Source organism: Acipenser ruthenus, chromosome 13 (genome assembly GCF_902713425.1).
Source record: "Acipenser ruthenus chromosome 13, fAciRut3.2 maternal haplotype, whole genome shotgun sequence".
Classification (NCBI taxonomy): domain Eukaryota; kingdom Metazoa; phylum Chordata; class Actinopteri; order Acipenseriformes; family Acipenseridae; genus Acipenser; species Acipenser ruthenus.
In genome coordinates, this window is record NC_081201.1 from 31225838 (window position 1) to 31248195 (window position 22358).

At 39.2% G+C, this 22358-nt stretch overlaps 1 protein-coding gene across 3 annotated transcripts in view; it reads right to left on the reverse strand.

Annotated features, from left to right (window-relative positions):
- LOC117418614 (zinc finger matrin-type protein 4-like) overlaps positions 1–22145 on the reverse strand; it is a 32665-nt gene extending 10520 nt beyond the window's left edge. For 2 of the 3 annotated variants that reach the window (XM_034031809.3, XM_034031808.3), the window contains exons 1-5: positions 21812–22143; positions 15893–15997; positions 14484–14576; positions 9486–9654; positions 5404–5628 (exon numbers count right to left, since the gene is read on the reverse strand). In XM_034031809.3, the coding sequence (XP_033887700.1) occupies positions 5404–5628; positions 9486–9654; positions 14484–14576; positions 15893–15997 (592 nt within the window). In that variant the 5' untranslated portion in view covers positions 21812–22143. Of the gene's footprint in view, positions 1–5403; positions 5629–9485; positions 9655–14483; positions 14577–15892; positions 15998–21811 lie in introns of all 3 variants that reach the window. The other variant, XM_034031807.3, reaches the window with a different exon arrangement.
- Between the last annotated feature and the right edge of the window lie 213 nt (positions 22146–22358).

The window sequence follows — 22358 nt, forward strand, 5'->3', positions numbered from 1 at the left end:
TTAGTACTAAAGGGTTTTCAATGGATTCTGCAACGATAGATGGAAGCCAAGTATTTGCCCACATGTTTGTAATGCAGGAAACAGATGTGTGTTAATTATGGGGTTTGTAGGTGGTACAGAATCACAGTGGCCCGCAAATAGATAGATGGGGTGTGGAGAAGACATTAGTCATGCACACACACACAAACACACTTAGACAGAAAGGCAGAGGAATAAAACTGAATATAACATTTAAAACCCTTGTTTCATATGAATTAGTTGTTTTGTTTTACTAACAGGTAAATGCGTTTTTTTGTATATTGTAATAGCTATTTTTACCCATATGAAACACATCTACGGGTTGCCTGGAGAGAGAAACTGTTGCTGTTTAATTGCACTGTGACTTCATCGCAATCGGAAATTAGAATTAAACTATGCTAATGTAACAGCAATGCTACTTGACCAGTTCCAGTGCTAAAGGTGGCTGGTTACAGAAGTTTAAGTGAAATCTAACTACACACAGGAGTTGTTTGTCCCAGTCTAAAGTATGTTAATAAGGAGGATCCATAAATCACTCCTGGGGAGCAAGACCAGTGACTGGGGGTTCCTAGGGGGTGGCGCACAATTGGCCGAGTGTCACCCGGGTAGGGAGGGCTTAGGTCAGCAGGGCAATCCACGGTTCACCGCGCACCAGCGACCCCTGTGAAAAAGATATTGCAGAAATACGTACAACACAGGGGAGACCCACAACAAAGTGACACATTATTTATTACACTGTGTTTGGTAATGCTTCATCTAAATGCACCTCATTTTTAAAGAATTCATTTAGATTTGTTTTTACTTGCAGGTTCTCTCTGATGTTTGTTTCTATGAAAGCTTCTGACACTTCTAACTTGTGAATTTGTGTATGTCTTCATAATTGTGGTGAACCAGAAACACAAGCATTTACTGAATGTTACAAAAAAATGAAAACACCTACCCACTGACTATAGATCTATGAGTATGATCATTAGGTACACACCCTTCTAATTTTATTTTGGGAGGGGGAGGGGTTGGGGGAGAAACTAAAATGAGTGCTTGTTGATCTCTAGAGACAGTCCAGCCGGGTTGTAAAGAATTCCTGTCTCAGTGTCACACCACTGTGGGTGTTAAAGAAGCCAGAAAGATGACAAGAAGGAGTGAGCAAGCTGCTGTGAGTCACACATCAAACTAGAGGGAGCGCGATCATTCATTCAGCGAGGAAGACCTTTACATTGAATCTGCATCTCGTGGTACTGAGGAACCCCCTGGTGAGAACAGGCGGGATTAGAGGAATGAATCACCTTTCCAAGCGTTAAGTGAGCATATCTCAATGTAAAAACAAGAGCCCTTCCTCTTGGAGAGGTTTGTGATTTAGTTCCAGTTGTCATTTCAAGCGGGATTCACAAAGCTCTGTCCCAGTTACGATTACCAATTTTTTTTTTAGAACTACTGAAAAAAAAGAAAGGTAAAATCACTAGCTCAGGAAAAGCTATATAAGATTTTAATGATATTAAAATGATATAGCCATTATTGCTATAGCTGCACTATTATTTATGTAATCATTCTATGGTGCTGCTATAGTCATTTTTCCAATGCTGACAATCCATTATATCAAAATGCCTCAAAAAGCACAGCTAGTTATCAAACTGCATGCCCTTGCTGTACCTGCTCTGTACAGTAGACGCAGTCAGATTTTAAAAGTTGTTTTTCTTTTTTTCCCTTCTTTGTTCTACTTATGTCTTTTTTGTGGTGTTACTTGGATCCAGCTTCAAGATAAAACCGCAGTCTGGGCTTGGTACTCCAGACTTACCTTAGTTAACCCTGACCCAAGCACTTTAATTTTAATTTACAGTATTTACATTACAACATTGTAATTGCAATATACAACCTCTGTAATAACAGGGTACTCCAGCAGCTTCTGATGTTGGTTACACAAAGATGTCCTTCCCCAGCAACTTACAAGTATTTTTCATGCAGGGGTGCCTGGGGCACTCATTAAGGCTTGTGTCTGTCTAATTAATTGGAACAGAACTTCTTATCTTGATAATTGCTACAGTTGTGAATATGGTGAGGCTCCTTATGCTGTCTTTACATTTATCATTTATCCCACTTTCATAGCATCCCATTTCTCTCTCTCCGCTCTCACTCACTCCCTCACTATCGCGCCAGAGGATGCTTAGGCTGCCTGTTTCCACTAATCAGCATATAAATGTGTTCCTCGTTATTACCCTCCCCTGCTGGGGCCAGCTATTCCTAATTTGTTTAGTCTCACATCTCTGTAAGTAGTCAATAACAAGAAAGGACAATTAGTTAGATAGAGGGACACATGTTTATTTGAGGGGATGATGTTTCCTCAGGGATCTGGAAATTTAATCTTTTTAATGCTTCCTTAGAATCTCCATTGTCATGCCCTGAGGTCAACCACTAATGGTATAGTCTGTAATGTATTTAAGAATGAACTGAGTAAACAACCCTTACCTTTGTATGATGTTGCCAATTATCAATATTTTTTCTGAGTTCTGTTGCTCGAACCCCAAGTTTAATAATTTCCCTTATTAGCTTTTAGTGAATTGGTTGCTCACTGTACAGTAGACAGCTACATGACTGCTGCCCAGTCTTTGATTTCCTATAGATAATGTAACACTTATCGTTTGATATAATGAAAATATCTGGAGGAGTGGAATTACATATGAGTAAGCAAATGCCTTTTCACCAAATCTTATTAGATATGATACAGCTGGCAAGCAGCACCAGCATTGTAAGCTGCACATGACAAGAATATGTATATACAGTAACCTAAATTTGTCTTGGTTTTCACTCTAGCAGCCACCCCACATCTAGTTCATCTCAGAAGCTAAGTAAGCCTTGTTAGTATTTGGATGGGGGGGCATGCAATCCACAGCTGCTTTAAAATGGGATTGCTGGGGCCAGAAGCTAAAAAATGTGCAAGATGCTTTGCAATGGGAGTTTTATTTTTTTAAGAAAACATTTCTGCCCAGCACAGTATTGTGGTGATGCTTTAGTTTTGTCTATATTGTCACCTAAAGAAATCTATCTTAGAAGAATAGATGTTATGTCTCCGAGGTTTAGTGAAATATTTTCGCCTGGTGATGGATGTTCAGTAAAATAACCATGGAGCCCCGAGGTCCTAAGAGAGCTGGAGTGGAAGGCAGGGAGTTGGATTTGATGAAGGATTTAGACCCACAGCGGGCTGCCAGGAAGGCTGAGAGAAACTGGGGTTTGGAAAATAGTCTAAAAAAAGATTATCTGAACGAACCCTGTGGATTTCAGCTCCTTTAAATTAACTCCAAACATACTGTGGACTTTGATAATTTGGAAGTCAGCCACAGTCACAACATTTTTTATATTTTTGAAAGATCTGGCTCTGTATCAGATGAAATCAGGTACAAAATCCTGTAAAACATAATACTGTATAGCATTTTATCCCAGTTTCTCTCCCTTTAAGTTATTGCTGCAAATTTTAGACACCGGGTGGCATAGCTCTCTATGCAGAAATCTCATTCTAAGGAACCACATGTCAGCCACATCATTTACATCCCTGCTCTCTGTTACTCCCCTCCACATTCCACCATGATGACCCTACATATGCTGCTAAGCACTGCTGCAGGGAACAGCGGGGAGTGTTGGCAACAGCCTGAGATTGCTATTCCATGCAAGACTTCTCAGTGCTCTCTGTTTAGCAGCTTGTTGAAAGAAGAAAATTAGCCTTGTGTGATTATACAGACATGATCATTCACTGAGTGTTAACCTTCACATAGTCCAATCCTGACACCATGTATCTGCAGAACAAACTCATATATTAGACCCCTTTCTCTATGTGGATATGTTTCTGTTTCTTTGATCTTTACTCACTGTGCTTGCTCCCTTCCCTATGCAGAAAATAGTGTTCAAACATAGAATCTCAAATAATAAAGGTTATATCCTCATCCACTCAAATAATTGTGAGACAGCATAGCACTTGGAGTTTGTTCTGTTTACAGAGAAAGCTTTAAATGACTTGTCAGATAAAAATAAAATCCCAAAGTCCCATGTAGCACAGAAAGAGAGTTCTCTCAAGGTCTAATTTGCTGTTTTTTTTTTTTTTTGTCTTAGAAATAAGGTAGTTACCTTGTCCAGAATGGTCAGTGTCATACAGCTTTAATTGAGAGCTGTTTAGGGTTATCTAAGCACAGGAAACTACAGCACCTAACTGCAGATCTGTTCAAAATGTAGGGTTTTTTTTCTCTCTGACATAACCTCTACATACTAATACTGGAAGAAAATTAAATGAATAATGAACTGAATAAATGTGACTAATATTCTGGGGGGATTTTATTAACACGTGATAAACTGATCCCATCTACGGCTTTGTCTGAGTCAGTTTAAATCTAACCCTGGATCTCTTAGCCTGGTTAAAATCCCCTCCCCCTGTGTAAAGGTCCTGTACACCTGTAAGGGGAGGTATAAACCCACCCCCACCCCCGAATACTTCAACTCCATCAATTCAGGTTACATGTTCTTTATCAGTTCTGTCCAACTGTTTATTGTCTACACTGCTACATAATGGTCTGCAATTGGTAGCAGCCATGTTAAACAGTGCCCTTTACCTCTCATCCCCCAAATAAACTGGTCTCTCACCTGCAGCAGGCAATCTCGATCCCCACTAGGTGGCGCCTTTAACACTGCTATTAAACTGGGCTCCATGCTGCCTTGCGTAAACACTTAAACACCAGGAATACTTAAGCTGCTGCTGGTCAGAAGTGAGAAGCTTTAATCAGGGACCTGCTTGCTGGTTGCCGGTCGGGCAGTTAGATTGAGAAATGGAGCCCCAAGGGCTGCTTGAGAAACTCATTTCCCTCAGCAGGACAGAACAAACAGAGTCCTTCAGTTAACTGGAGCAGTTAGGCACAAGGTCCCCAGGCTTTACTTGCATGCAAATAGTAAAATAGTTCTTCATACCAAGGTTCTCTGTGCAGAACACAAATTGAAGGTCACAACCCTGACACCCTATAAAGCATAGTATAGAAGAATGGGAAGCAAAATTACAGTGCCAGGGCTTGAGAAAGTTCTACTGTGGCTCTATACTTGAACTTTTTTTTCCATTAAGCTGTTGTAAGGCTCTCTATATAAGTTGAAGTAGTCATCGCCGGCCAGGGTTTCTCCATAGGCCTTACTTTATTACAGCATAAAAGACATTCTGTTACAACATTCTCCCATAAGTTTACAAGTCAACAAACAACAAGCTAGAATAAACTTAACCTCTGAAGTCATTCTTCTTAATAAATTCCCAATATAAAGGATTAAATCTTCAAGTACTGCACCTGTAATTCAATGCATTTGAAGTCAGCCCCTAACAGGCCTGAACTATAGGAGCCGTCCTGTATTGAGCATGTACATTCTGACCTGTGGTTTCTGTTGCTCCCAGGCTGCCTGCTAGCTGTTCCAGCAGTCGTGCCCGGGCTGCGTTCCTCTTGTGTTTCTTGCCCTCGTAGTGCTGTTGTGCCATCAGCGGGTTGTTGAACCAGGCGCCACACAGGCAGCAGAACTTCCCTGCCTCGCTGTCATTGGCTGGGGGCCAGTCAAGGGGTGGGGGCTGGTCAGCAGGCTGTGATGCGATGGAGGTGGAGTCTGGAGGAAACAGGAGTGGAACATATCAATATAAAGTAAAACTGTAAGACCGCCATCTGGTGTTTTTGTTGTGGTTTGTTGCTGTTAATTGCATTGCTTGATATTGTTCAAATCAAGTGCACTATTTTTAAGAAAAGGGCTGTATTTGGTTATGCATTTAACCAGGTGAAGTATGTGAAAATGTAGTTTAATACAGTTTTTTTCATTTTATGTTAGGATTGCCCACAAACCCACTTTTATTTTTATGCGGGATTCTACCAGCCCTGCATCTGCAAATAAGTACAATTTCAGGTGATGTCCTAGGCCTAACACATAAAGCTTGATTCCATAGTAACTTGCCACATAGAGTGATACCCCACTGAGCTTGAAGCTACCTCTCAGCGTGACGCTGGGCTGGACACAAAGGGCACCTGCATCTTTCTCAATATGTCGACTTCAATTCTATAGAGCAAGCTGGTAAAACTATCAGAATCAGAAATGTTTTGGCACTTAAATTCAAAAACATGCTCATCTGTCATGGTGGTCTACTTTATCATGGGGCTTAAAGTTATCTCAAGATTAACTAGAGAAGATAGTGCCTCTATTTCTTTTAATGCTGATCCTGTTTGGTAGTCAATACTCGATTCATTATGCTGGGTGGTTCAGCTCACTGTGTCTCTATAGCTGAGGGCTAAAAACTAAGACTGCAAGCTTAAACATTCCCCAGCAAATTCATGATGGTACACTTTTATAAGCAGCAGTGTTTTGGTTTAGTAGTTAGACGTTTTGTGAAGCAAAATACCCAGGGCCTTGAATGCCATCTCAGCCGAGTATCCTTTCAGGGAGGATAAGGCATTATCCCTGGGTAGAACATGCTCCACATGCACACATTGCAAATAGGATGCTTGTCTGAGATATGTTATCATGTGTATACTGAAGGAAATCCCTCCTTGACTCTGTAATAAGCACTGCGGATCCTGAGGGAATCCTGCGGTCAGAGTGTCAGCCCTGTTTAATAAAACAGCTATCGTGAGAGCCTGCTCTGCTACGACAGGTACAGAAACAGTGAGCGCTTTGCCTTGCCCATCTGGACTCTTGAAGGAGTGAGCCGCAGCTTTTAATTCGATTCAGGGGCAGCAGAGTGGAAGTAAGCGCTGGCGACAGATGAAGATTTCATTTTAAAAAGGAATGAAATGAATGAGGCTGAGGGCGAAAATGTCTTAGTCTCCTGCAACAGCAGAGAAGAGCAAGTTAGAGGTCAGCCACAGAGCCAAGATTAACACAGAGCTCTTAGCAATACAAGGATATTATTATTTATCAAATATATGTAAATGTGTATATCATTTTTGATAGCACTAGGGTTATTACTGGGGTAAATAACAGATCACGTAACTTTTTTCACAGCCAAATAATCAATGCATCCATTCCTTTAAGGATTCAGTCAGTCTTGTCTTATGCCATGTGATATTAACCATCAACTTTACACTATGTAGCCACTGCTGGTATCATTGTAAATGCATTGCAGCCTCCACACACATTCTGAGATACTGGTGGATAGAGAATTTTTGCCAGGCAATCCAAAAAGGCAGTTCCTACAGAATCCATCTAGATACAATCTTGTGGGAAGATTGAGTTGAGGGATCTTCATTTAGATGTACCAGCACGGCAGTATGGTGTATGGGGCCTAAGGACTGGATTCATTAATGTAAGGCCATTTCAGCATGTAGAGGTGCGGCAAGCTATATCCATCTACCAGCAAGAAACTACTCAGTCGCCCTGGATAAGGGCGTCTGCTAAGAAATAAATAATAATAATAATAATAATAATAATAATAATAATAATACTCTCCAGAAGATGTCATTGTCTGTGATGTGATCAGTGTGCACAGCTACAAGAAGCTCTGACGTGGCAGTCAGTTTGAAACAGAAGAAAAGCCCCCCCCCCCCCCCTTTGCACTCTGTTGAATGATTTATTGGCATAAAGTTCAGATAATCTTCCCCTCAGTTAGACAATATGCCTTCTCATCATCAGAGTCAGCGAAGCAGCTCAGAATATAGAAGCAGGCCTCTTCACATCGGGTCGATATGGCCTCCCAGCCAGACCAATCAAATCCCTTTACCCACCTCATCTTTTTGAGATTAATTTGAGTTCTTAGAATACAACAGCAAGCAAGCAAAAACATTTAAAATCAATTCTAAATAGAAAATATTAACTATGTATACTGTATATAAGTGTTCATTCCATTCCAATGGGCCAGGAAGAAACAGCCTAATCCTAAAACTAACTACAGTAATAATGGTCCATCCCAAAAACATGGGTAGACTGATGACTACAAATCACTGCCGGGACATGGCCCAAGAGGGATCCAACATATATTTTATTTTGGGTACCCTGTGTGGTGTTGTGGATTGTAGTGCTGGATCTTTAGAGGTGTAAGCAATCCAATCAACACCATTGGTATTCAGTTATGTTACATTAGATTGATGAAGTGAACCTTTCAGTTAGCTCACAATAAAGAATGCTGATGCCTTCCATGTGGTTTCATGGATGCAGCAAATTGAATACAGTAATGTCAGTTATATAATGGGGAATGGGGAATGAGCAAATTCAATACAAAAGAATAAAAATCAGCGGCATCATCAATTCAATACAGAGGACTTGGCAACCCAACCAGTTCAATCCAGATATATCAGAAATGGGGATCTAAAAGATAAAATTTCTATGCATAGATTTCGGTACTGACCATCTGAGATACAACAAATCTGTATGGCTGGGTTATAAATTGAAAAGCTTTGTTTAAAAAAGAAGCATTGAAGAGGCAGAGGATTGAGTAGAAAGCAGTCCAGCATCCCAGTTCCCACAGCTCTGCTCTTAAGCACTGACAGATCACCTTCCCCAGCTGACTCGCAGCCCGCACAGGGTCATTTTGCTTGGGGGGTTTATTCTCCCATTTGTGTTTTGATGAACTGGTTGATGAGGCGACAGTGCTAAATATCTCAACAGGAGTCTGGTGCTAGCTGGCAAACCCTTTACCACGTGCAGCATTTTTATACTGTACTTATCTGGACTGGGGGGAACAATTAGTTTTGGAGTAGCTCTGTGAAAAGTTTCTGGAGCTTGTTTTTAAAATACAATGAATAATAACTTCTCATACCACAGGAACATGTTATAAATTAACCCAGATTAGTTGTTCTTGGTACATTCTTTAGCAGATTCTGATACCATAAAGAGCAGGTGCTAAGGAACACCCATACCATGATTCAACATTGGAGAGGGAAGTTCTCAAGATACCACCAAACAATATGTTACAGAAGTCTCAACTATAGCCCTGTCGCTGGGTACATGCATTTCCTGGAAAGGAAAAATACACCCTGCCAGTATATGTCCTATTTTACCAATGCTCTTTCTCTGTAGTTGTGTTTCATTAGGGCAGGGCTGGCGCATACAGGCATTGGCAGCCAGTACTGGTTGGAGGGGTGCCTGCAGATACTTCAGTCCCTGCAATGCAGCTATTGTATTTTACCTATTATTTCAGTTAGAAACATCAATATTGATATGTACACTATTGATATATACACTACTGATATACTGATATATACACAATTTCCATATGGGGTCTTTAAACCCGATGCAATTTGCACAATTTGTCTCGCAAAACAAGTAACAAACAAAGAAGGTTAAATTAAGGACTGCTCCTAAATTGGCTGTTGCTGCAATATATGCAATACATCTGCATCCAGGCAGGTGTTTTTGCATTGATGGCTCTGGACCAATCTGGAGAACAGATTTTGCTGCAGATTTTTACCGTAGAGGGGGTACTGATTGAGGATTAATTATAAATCCCTCCTTCTGTACCCATGGTGTTGACAGTGCTGTACCTGGACTGCTGACAGTGGTGGGCGTGCTTGGAGGCTCCCCCAGGACCAGCCGCACCCTCTTGGCGTGAGTCTTGCCCTGGTAATGGGACTGGGCCACAATAGCTGATGTGAAGAACATGTTGCAGAGCGTGCAGCACTTGTTCCTGTCCACTTCACTCGCATCACTTTCCTGGCAGGAGAGGAAAAGGGGTGGCCGGTTATCCAGTCACTGACAGTAAGTGAGGAGCTTCTGTACATGACATTTCAGGTGTCACTGGATGGTGCTGGTGGTCCTTGTTTTTTTATGTATAAAAACTCACACAGCACTTACTGCTCTCTGTACTCCTAACTCACCTCACCTCTGGGCTGTAAGTGCGGCTGCTAAATAGCCCACAGGCGGCGCTCATTGAGACCCTCATTATCATGATTGCGGATCATTATTTGTGTGTGTTGAGTAATTTGCATTGCTCTAAAGCTTACATAGGCTGCAGTTCAAAATAATTGCCTGGCCGCTAAGCAATTTAGATTTTGCAGCCACAATTGTTTGCACTGTGCCTGTCATTACATCAGCCCTCTAGTATGTTATATGCTGACTCAAGCATTATTTATGTCAACAGAGAATTTTTGATTATAATTAGACATATTTCAAAAAGAAATGTTATGGCCCTTGAAATTCTGGACACAGAATAGGATTACATGTTTGTAAATTCAAATATTCTGTTGCAGTGCTTCATCAAGTTTAGAAAGTGTGTTCTGTTTAAGTTTAAACAGTTTAAACAGTTTTTTATGCATTACAAATGATACAGAAATTATGAGAATGTGGATGATATAAACAGTGCTTCTGTATTTTCTACTGCTTTTTGAGATGACAGAGATAAAGAAAACATATACCGAGCATCAAAATAAACTTATCACTATTATAACATATTTATTTTCAGAAAAAAATAAGGTATATAAATGATGGACATTGACAAAATGTTTTTGGATTCTTTTTAATCACTCGATCATTCATCCTTGGCAATGACACACTTGAATGATTATGACTGAATGCACTTAATCACCTAATTAGTGAGACAGTTGATTGGACACTGAATATGGAGTGATTTCAGCTGTTGAATTGCAAGCTTGAATAAAAGCAATAAAGAAAATCACAGAAAAAAAACAATATGCCACGTCTGTCAAGAGAGCAGCACCTTCGTGCAATCAGCATGTTGGAGACTGGACTAGGGCAGTGTACTGGGAGCTCACAGCCAGTCATTGACACACTCTGTCAATGACAGGCCACAAACTGGGAGACCAAGAGTCACAACATCTGCCCAAGATCGACAGATCATTTTGCAGCATCTTCGTGATGTCAATTTTTAATCAGCACAATAAAAAGTCACTGCACCTGCTCTAAAACAGAGTTTGTCTTTTTTCGATCACATCTAGTGAATTGTATCCAAATATAAGTGATCAGTTTCTTCTGATGCTCAGTATATGTCCTGTAGATAGTACACTGCTAGTATGACTGATAATGAAAATCTCTCCTATCAATATCTCTAGTTGCAATGGCTCTGGTGACAGAAAATGTGAGTGGATGTTCTGTCATTAAATAATCTAAATGCCTCCTAAACAAGAAGTCAATCAGTAGTTTGGTGGCAGAATACATCTACCTTACCAGAGTCAAAGTGGAAAGAAAGCCTGAGAAACAAATCGTAGACAAATGATAAGGCACTTGCAAGAACATTTTCATGCTATTTATCTGAAAATGTATTTTTATTTGAAAATCCTTGGTTTTGTGACCCCATTGATGAAACAGTACGCCACTAATTTGTCTCGGAGGAATTAAACACAAATGTACAACACTACAAAACAAAGGACTGAAACACTTTATGGTATATAGAACGCTTTATTTTTTTCTCTTTATGAAGTACTGTTACAATAGGTGAAAATACACCTTATATTGAATATTAAGTTGGCCATTTTGCATGTGATTTACATTAATGAATATTAAATACCTAATTATCTGTCAGCAAGAAAAAAAAAACGCAGACTAATTTCCATGTGACCCATTTAAAAAAAAAAAAAAACATATAAAAAACATCTTCTTGAAGTTTGATCAATTTTATTTGGTCTGTCCCTGCCCCTCTCCAGTTTGATAATAGTATTTTTATTTTGTTGTTCTGTTCAAAACGTTGTCTGATAATTGTGTCAATCTAAAGATAAGTGTTTGCTGCTGAGAAGGTAATACATTTTTTTCTTTTTCTGGTATAAATATAAAATGTGGGAACGTTTTCAGGAGGATTCTCAAGGTGATAAAGTTTTGAGTCTGTTCTTGGCCCTGGGATTCAAACCCTGCAGCTTCATTGATAATTGCCTGCAGTAACATCTGTGTAGACAGTGACAGAGAGCTGGCAGACAGACCAACACGGTCACACGCTGAACAGGGGCAATATGAACGTATGGTTTGTTACAGAACTGCAACACTGAATGCTGGCATATGCAACAGATTTATCCTCCGCCAATCCAGAACAATACACTGCAGCATCCCTGGAGAGCTCAAACCTGCCACCAAAACCACTAATAGAAGATTTTAGGAACCATCACAACCAAAGAGCATGTAACTGCCATTTTTGTCTTCCTTATCTCTCCTTTCCTGCTTTCTCCCCAAACTCCATCCTTTTCACAAAAACAACTTGTGATCTCATGTAATCAGGCTGATTTAATAGCCTAATTGCATTGAAAAAATAATATAGTATTGTGACAAGATGGCAAAGGGTTGGAGGGACTCAGAGACAGTAGCTGTGGGTTGAAGTGCTGGGACGTGCATTTATTAAACAAAATAAAATCAAAACACAGCTCACAGAGCCAAAATAAAAAGGGTAAACAAAACTGAACGAACACGCAATCTGAACCAAAAATCCCAAGTCTCGCACTATCCCAGTGAGTTCATTATGTACAGAGGCATGTTTGTGTCTATCCATGCACCTCCAAAACCTTTCCTTGCAATGGAGCTTCTAGCTCCCTTTTTATATCCTGTGGCTGTTCCCAATTAGCACCAATTATCTAATTTGGGATAGGAATTAACCGCATCCCTGCCAACCACCACCACCAACATACAAACCAAACATTATATAAGTATACTAACCATAGCTGCCAAAAATCCACCTCGCAAGTATGAGAAATTATGTTGAAATTGTATAGTTAGGAAGCATGGCAAACAACAATAGAAAATCATACAGAAAACACAACAGGATATCTGTCAGAAATGAAATATATCTGTAAGAAATGAAATATGCTATTATTCCACTTTTCAGAGGTGGACAAAAGTACTTTTTAGAACCATTAAAATCAAATAGCAGAATCACCGGCCGTGCTATAACACTACACAAACAAAATGTAAACTACCAGCTGTGACTTTGCCACCTCGCTCCCAGCAGCCTTATATGTGCATCCCAGTGCGACCGCGACAGAATTATTTATAGCCATCGAAAACCACCAACTAATAAGCTTCTACAGACATCCAACACCAACACAACACTCTCCCCAACAACTCCCTCTTATTGCTGGTTTAATTTTTCATGGGGCCATTAATCTCCTTCTCAGAGATTCCTTTGCTACTAGACCCAGTGTAATACTTAGTAACAGCCGAGCGGGCAAGCAGGCAGGCAAGTGAGTTCCGTCACTGCATTGGCCTGCGGTCCTGAAACTCCATGAACGAGATGGGGTAGGAAAATGAATAATGAAAAAGGAGGTTAAATACTTTACGTATTTACTGGCTATTGTGTATACCGATCCCTCTGACCTTATTAAAGTAGGTAGGTTCATATACTGTACCTTTGGGTTGTTGTATTCAATTTGATGTCTTAAATAAATGAACATTCAAACGTTTAAAACTAAGTTGGTCATATTCAAAGTTTGTTATTTTACTATGTTGAACAAATCTGGAACGAAAAAGCAAATTACCCTTTAGTAATACAAAATAACTGAACAAAATAGAACATACATTGAGATAGAGATACAAAATGAAAGGAATTTTTACTTTACGAAAATTATACAATTGAGTAAATGCATTCAAAATCCACTTAAATTACCATTTTCATCTATGTTGGCAAACATATTTTTAGCAAAATGCTAAATGTTTAACACTTGACTAAACTATAAACAAATGACTAACACCTGTCATATAAGAGGCATGAATGGGAAGCAAATTGATCATCTTTTGGTGATGTGCTATTTTGCTACAGCAGTGAGGTGCACAGAATAATATAATATTCAGACAACAGTGCAGTGGAGGACACAGACTGCAGAGTAGTGGGGTGTCACTGGGCTGAGGGTGCTGCTTGATTTCTGAGCCTCTAGATAGGTTGCTGGCTCTGTCTGCAGGAGTGAGATAGGGGACTCAATCTGGACATGAAACAAGTTTCTGAATCATTTAACTGGAATCTCCTAACAGAACCAGAGACAGGGCGCATAAACAAGTTCCCCTGGGAATCACGCTGGGGAATGACATTACAGAGCAGCCTCTCACTTCTCTGCCAGGCTCTGGAGCTGACTTGTGATGGATGTGAAGGCTACCAGCATGGGAAGAGGGCTGACTGGATTTCAAAAGAGAATGAAAGAAACTGAAATAGAGCAAGATAACACTCACACACAGAATTCTTGAAATAAAAAAAAGGATTGATGGGTGTCCCTAAAATAACTTCTCCTTTTCAGGAGTTATTAGTTATCTAGATTTCTAATTTGAACCTACTCATCCACATGTCTGCCTCATATGCTTGTGAAACAAACCCTCATCTCCTATACAACTGGAACCTAATATCATGATTGAAACTGGAATGACATCTGGATATTTTGTTTTTATATCATTCATTGTTGTATACTGGTAGAAATAAGTATGGTGTGACCATACTTGCCACCTGCTGAACAGAGAGATATAAGAAATGCGATATCTAAATATCGTTGAGCCCCTACACTTAGCAGAATGAGTCACACAGAGACAGGGACAGACAGACTGCGTAAAGGCTATGTGCTTACCGGGTTGTCAGGGCGCAGTCTCTTGGAGGGAGGTCCTCCATCCTCTGGGTGCAGCATGTAGAAAAGCCGAACCTTGTTGGCATGTTTCTTACTCTGAGAGGATCAGAGGAAGAGTTAGAGAACTGGGGCTCAGCAGGGGGAACTGCTGGGAAAGTGCAGTGAACTTGTACAAGCCACAGCAGTGTAGACAATAGACCGAATGCAGTTTAACTGCACTCATTTCAATTGAAGAGCAATAACATACTAGAACTTACATTTCACTGTATGAAGACACTGAGACACAGTAATCGGAATGTCATTTCAGTCATCGTAAACTTAACTGTTGCAATAGCTTTGAGTATAAAAACTGTTGCTACTGTATTTCAACCAATTTACTGAATGTTCAATGCAGGAAACTGCAATCGTTTGCATACTCAGTGCTAGCGCTGACACATTATGAATTAAAAAGCTCATACAGAATATAAATATCTACCAACGCTGAGCATTGTGTTCTGTATTTCTGAAATAACCTTCTTGTGCCTGCAATGACCCATCAGCAATGCAGAGCAGGCAACTTCTAATGACCTCTAAGCCCAGTTAAGATGAGAAGTGTTTCTCTGTTGTTATTCCTGGGGAAATGTTACACAGTAAATAAATACAAAATATGAAGGGTGAACAATAATGGCATCTTAAAGACACTTCGGACCACTGAATAGCAGAATCGGCAGACAGCCTCTGTTCCATTCTGTAGTGTAATGCAATAAAGGGCTTGGAGGGGGGGATGTGAGAACAGAAACAGCAGGAGAGTCACATCGGAATAAGGATAATAAAAAGGGCAAGTTCAAGGACATCTCTATCGGTTATTAAAAGACAGAAGGAGCCTTTGATGGATGACACAAAGCGCATGCTATTTTTCTACCTGTCATTTCTGCTGAATGTGTTTTAGAAAGTGGCAGCTGTGCGCTAGGGGAGAGGGGAGGGGTAAGCTGCAGGGTTTATGGCAACACCATAACACCTGTATGGAGTGCTACTGGTATGTCCCTTTTGATGGGGGAACCTGCAGTTTCTCCAGCACCATCTAATACATTATGTGGGCATAGTAGTATTACTACAGTGTTTCTTTTTTCTTTTAAAAATTGATAGATAAAAAGAATGATATAGAAATACATACAAAAAATGATTTTTTTTTTGCATGTACACAAAAGGTTTAGATAGATAGATAGATAGATAGATAGATAGATAGATAGATAGATAGATAGATAGATAGATAGATAGAGTTATGCATTATGTCAGCTGTAACATTTTAGTACATTCCTGGTGAGTGTAGAATAATGAGTTTGATTGGATCCTTCTGGGTCTGTTTGCTAACTTGTTCTCCCGATAGCTGTGCGCTTCACCTGAATGGGTTTCTCCCGGTCACACAGACTCACCTCGTAGTGTGCGACCCTCTGGGATTCGGAGATCAGCTGTGCATTGCAGATGTTGCAGTAACTGTCTGTAAAGATGCCACCATTTCCGACCCCTGCAGACTTCATCTGTATTCAGATAGGGGAGGCAGGGTAAACACATGCATTAAAATAATGTAGAACTAAAAGGCTGTAATGAAACATTTCCAAAAAAAAATCAAAGGATTTACAATGAAATGCAATTTGCACCATGTTTTATGTGAAAGGAAAATCAATCTGATTCATAACTAGTAACTAGCCACTTAGCCACATTTTGCAGCCCATTTTTCACTAGTCTCATAACATCATATTACTAGTGGAAATTGCATTTTGGTGTAAACACCTTGATAAAGATGACCTGAATTTACTGTTGTTGGAAAAAATGTGATTGTTGTTAAGGGAATTTTAAGAGGAATAAAACAATAGAGTTTAAAACTAGCAAGAAACAACATAATTACAAGAAGGAGCAGAGTAGTGCCTCGCTCATGCTAACACTATTGTACTCCTCTCTGTCTTTGCAGTTGCTTCAGTTGAGGGCTCAAAAATATATATCATGTTTTTGTTTTTGTTAGCTTTTTAAAATATGTGTTTGCATACTTCTTTTATGAATTCATAATCTGGGGTATTTTTCAAGAGGTTCTGATTGAGCAAATTAAACAATGCATGGTTTTTATATTGTTGGTAATAGATAGTTTGTGTTCATTGCAGTGCTTATTGTTTTCCCTGCAATGTCAAAAGATCTTTTAAGGTGAGTGGCAGACTTGCAGTAACAGTGATACATGCAACCGAAAGTAACAAAAAAAAAAACTACTGGAGAAACTTAGATACATTGGGGAAAGTGTGCCCAAAAAAGCACTTTATAACATTTTAGCCGTTTAGTTTTAAAAGTGTGTAGTAATTCATGAAACATTTCTTTATAGTGCAGCATTTTGAGTGTGTGTGTGTGTGTGTGTGTGTTGGATGGAGGGTTCCCTGAAACCCCCTACTCCCAGTCCAGATGAACCCCCTCCTAATCCCACGCCTCTGTGAAACCCCTCTATTTATTATTTAGTTGCAGGATGTTTTACCGCGATAACATCTTGCCTATAGCGTCATTGCAGGCCACAGAGGCAGAGCATTAAAAATACATCTGAACGCGGTGAGGAGTGAACATTGGAAACGACAGATTCGGAGCTCTGCTCCGTGGAGACACAGCTTGGGGGAGTTAGAGACAATCTCAAACCTGTTACAAAAAAGCTGAAGGGTGAATTTGAACGTTATTCAAATATTAACAAGCTCTCTAGTCCCGATCCTGCTGTGCGAAGTGACAGGGCAATGATACAAGGTTTGCTGATAGTAAAAGATGTATTGGTTTATCCCTTTGAGTTAGCTGGGACCAAAACCAATGACAGCAATCAAGGGCTCTAAACAACAAGCTTCCAACTTCTGTACGTACGTTTACCATTCAAACTCAAACACACTACCTTCAGCTCTGTGGCCCACAGACCTAACCTTTGGGCTTCCCAAACTGCAGCCCACCGCTCTAACATAGATGCAGACAGTAGTGTTCTAAACACTGATATACTGGTGATTCTTCTTAAATAACAGCTGATTTTAATCAACACCCAACTGTAACATTAAGTTACTTTGGAATATTAAAAAGTTCATTGAGAAAGTCATTAAAGGAATGCATTAACTACAGCAGGAGGACATTTAGGATAATTACAGAGTACGGTATGATAACATGTATTATAACAGGTCGTAGGTATACTAAAAGGAAATAGTATTAATAAATATTCTTCCATTAAGTGTTCTACAGTTATGGGTCATATAATAACTGGGAGCTCTCTGTTACACCTTTCTCAGCAACTTTACAAAAAGGGAGCAATTGCTTTTTTTCTTGACAAGCATAGAGAATAAAAGATAAATGTCTTGTCCAACATGCTCACTTGTTTTGTTTCCTTCAACATGAAAGGTGGGGGTGCTGGGTATAAAAGTTTAAAGACTTAATTGTTTTTTTAAACTCAGCACGCAGGGTATAACCATGATGTAGCTGAAAGATGAGAACATGAATTATACATTCATGGAAAACTTTAGAGGGGAGGTCCCTGAAGTCAGTTAAAGTGTTCTGGGCTTTTTTCTTTTCATTCTCAGTCGGGAATGTCTAATGGTTCTGACAGTGTTTTGTTCATGGGATATTATTAGTATTAGTATTTATTAGTATTAATAGTAGTAGTAGTCGTAGTAGTAGTAGTAGTAGTAGTAGTAGTTGTAGTAGTTGTAGTAGTTGTAGTAGTCCAAATATTCCACACAAATACAGATTTCACACAGACAGGTTTCTCTGACAGATTTATTTTAGGCAATGAAGGGATTTCGATTCATCTGCCTGTTTCTCTAGTGGCAATTGGTGCTGAGCTGCTTAACTATTTCTCAAAGGGTTTTTAAGTTTCCACCTCTGTCCTTATAACAGTGTATCAGGTGATTATTCCTAATTTGCTTTCAAAGAGATATTCTGCTCAGACTTCTCCTTCCACATCATGCATGTACTCATAGGTATCTTAGTCCCGATCTCAGCTCTATAGTGACTCCTACTGGGCAGATGTGCTGGTTCAGCTACGGCTTCTCCTTCAATTATCACACCTATAGTGTGAATTCAAGCAAACGCCTGAAGACAGTTCATGTCCTCTGGATAGACAGACTCAATCCCTCACCTTTCAAAGATTAGAAATTCTCCTGTTTAAAAACAAACACTAAAACGTTGATCAGAGGCTGTCGCTACAGTCTTTGAGAAACCATTAAAAAGTATCTGTGTAAAAAAAAAAAAAAAAAAAGTATCTGTGTGGCTAGATGAAAAGAAGCTGACATTTTAGAACTCTGGTTCTAAACTCCAGTCCCCTCTGATGTAAATTCATAGGTTTAAAAAGAGTCACAGTTCAATAATGTATGCATCTAAGATGTCAAATTCAATTGTATCCAGCTGTCTGGATCCTGATTTTGAAAAAGATTCCTATATTTTATGCATTGTGTTTTAGGGCTATAACTAAGTTGCAATGAATGTTTAATGTTTCAATGATTGCTTCAAAGATTGTGTTAATACTTTACACTGTACCTCTCTCTATCCTAGCCAGGGAGGGACAAGACTCATAGCCCTCTGATGACCAGGTGGACAAAACAATCCACTGCATAACAACGATCAATAGCTTCAGTTTTCTAAACTTTTTCCATTTATTTTATTATTGTCTTGAATTAAACGATTTGGTCTGCACCCAAACAAGAGTAATAATGTATAAAGTTGATTCTTATGTATTGCAAATGTGTTCAAATGGAATATTCCACAAATAGCACTTGTATAACTCAATTTCCAGTGTGGGTTGGGGGCACAGCTGTGTATGTATACATTCAATTAGAATGTATATTAAGGTTGGTGGCCAAGGCTGTAGACCATGTTTAAAATGGGAATCGTTCCTATAACAGACTAAAGCCTTTAATAGGCTGGGCTTTGAACTGCAATTCACCCAAGCTGTGAAACATGCACCCTGACTGTGCTCAGGTCCAAGACTTATCTTTTTAGACAAGCCTTTTCTACCTCACTGTTCACTGTTTGAGCTCCCCTGTTTCAGTGTCACTGTTTGCTGTATGGTTGTACAGCACTCTGTGATGTCATACATGAATCTGCAGTTATCTCTTCAATTGGTATAACACAACCTAATTAATATGGACAATGGGTATCTGATCTGGTATTGTACACATGCATTTATCAGATAGTTTGATCATTTGTATTATCAGTGTAAGATATGGCAAATCAGACTATTTTGTTCAGTTCACTCGTGACGGATAACATTTCCATTTTAAAGCACTTCAATGGGTAACATAATGGAGAGGTGATATTGACACAACGCTAATTTAATTAAAAACAAAAACAAATTAAATCCTGGGGGTATAACTGGATGAACTAGAACTAATTATTTATCTATGCCTTTATTTAATAATAATATTAGTCCAGTAAAATATGTATTAACAATCAGATATGCCCCTAGAGAAACCAATCATTTCAGCGGTTAATGTATTTATATTCCGTGGGTTTGTTGACCGCGTTTTTATTTAAAGTTGTCATATTTCAGCATACACGTATCAGTGCAATAATACAGCAAATATATAACATGTACCCTTGGTCCATATTCTTACAGGCCCAGATCGTTATTAGTACATTGTTTTCTGAAAGGAAAAACAGCAATTCTAAAACAAATAAGAAACAACTCCACACTACGTACAAGCCCCTGAATGAAATGTTGTTTTTGTTTGGTAACTTTATTGGGCGCATCTTTCCTTTCTGAAAAATTCTGCTAATGACAACTAAAATGTTGCTTTAATTTTCTTGTCTTTTTTTGTATAATAAAACAACATTTATATTTCAAAATAATTATAAAACATAAATTACGCTGTTCTTCCTGTGCCAATCGTGTTCTTTGAAGGTTTTAGAATTGAATTTAGAACGATCCCCGCTATCTCTGACTCACGCACTTCTGAGCACTCTTTCTTCCACAAATAGGACAATCTTCTATCAACGTAATTATTTACTGTCTGGTAGTCCAGGTAGTGCTTTCAAAATAGACTCCTAAAACACAGGGTTCTTGGGCACCCCTTTGGGGGTTCTTCTCTGGAATTTTTTTGTTTTGTGTCCTATAAAAAAACACAACGTTGCAGCACAGCTGGGTGTTAAGTCCTGAATAAGTTTGTTCTGTTTTTCCACTACTGCTGAAAATGTAAATTGTACGATTGAACACGCACTGTGAGGCTGCAGAAATGAAGGTAAATCTGATTGGTAGTTTTATTTAGCATGTGCTAAATAAAACTAGGGTTAACATCCAAGAAAAATCCCAGTTTGAAGACTGCAAACACACTGGGAGAATTTACTATTTCAGAAGACAAATGTACGGTATGTTGTAAATGTACATGCAGCACCACAACCTTGAACTGTACCAGCCACCAAAGAAGATACTGTAAACATCGGGGGCTATTGCAGCTTTGAAGTTCCAAAAAATAATGTAATGGATTTTTTTTTTTTTTTTTTTTTTTTTTTTTTTTAATGTACAGCCTAAAGATTTTACACTGGGGTTACATATTTCACCTTATAATCACACATCAGCCAACGGTAATATATGACTACATTCATCGCGTACTTGGGTGATTTTAAAAACGAAAAACTGCAAAACGAAATTAAGCTAGCATGTCCCACAATCAAGTAGATTTTTAACACACACACACACACACACACACACACACACACACACACACACATATATATATATATATATATATATATATATAAATTACGCTGTTCTTCCTGTACCAATCATGTTCTATATATATATATATATATATATATATATATATATATATATATATATATATATATATATATATATATGTATATATATATATATATATATATATATATAGAGTGCCGGTTTACAACACTATAACCCTGATTCACAATTAAGTTTGTTTGATTTCTCCAAGTTAGCAACACAAATGCTAATGGCATGCTTCAACGGGTAACATTCCTCTTTGAAACATCCAACAACAAAGTTCAACTACAAAAACTGTTGACATCTCATTGAGTGTGGAATAATAATCAGATTCTATGTTCTGTGTTCTACTACAATCCATGTCATCTGTGCGCATCTCTTTTTTGATTTCTGGTGGACCGTTGAAGAAACTGCTCGTCTCCAGTCGGGTACATGTGGATTTACTTTTCATTAGAAAATAAACATCATGGAAATTATATGTTTTTCAGTTTGGGGGCCACGGCCATAAAACAATTTTATAACAAGAAAGAAAATCAATGACTAGGAACAGACCTTGAACCTTGACCGGCAAAGCGTCTCTGTTCCGGTATCTTACGACCGCATTCTTTCAACTTACCTCGGCACTTCGGTATTGCGAAACCAAAAAGTTGTTTATTTTCCCACTGTTAGTGTTGAAGGAGTTTGTTTATTTTGTGTCCTCTCCACATGTGCGTACTGCAGGACGTGCTGAATGCAGCTGTTATGTATACCGCTTTATAGAAAGCTTTCCCTTTCTTGTCGCGGAGTCACAAATCCAGGTCGGTAACAGCTCTCAGACTCCCCCAACACTTGAGGAAGGCAAGCGGGGAGAGAAGGGCTGCCTCACAGCGCCTCCAGCTCCTCTATCATCTCTTTCAGACAGCAGCAGCGATTTCACTGCCTTCCCCCCACAACACAGAGTCATGATGAGGGAGAGAAAGAGAGACGTCAAGGACACACCGCGTGGACATGGCATAAAACCAAATACACACCCCTGCCCTTGCACTGCTGAATAAGTCCTGTATTTGGAATACACAACATAATTGCAAAATACATGACACACACACACACTTATAGGGTACAACTACCAGGCTCTCTTAGGGACGGGATAACTCACCTTTGCACTTTCGGAGGTGTGCACATGC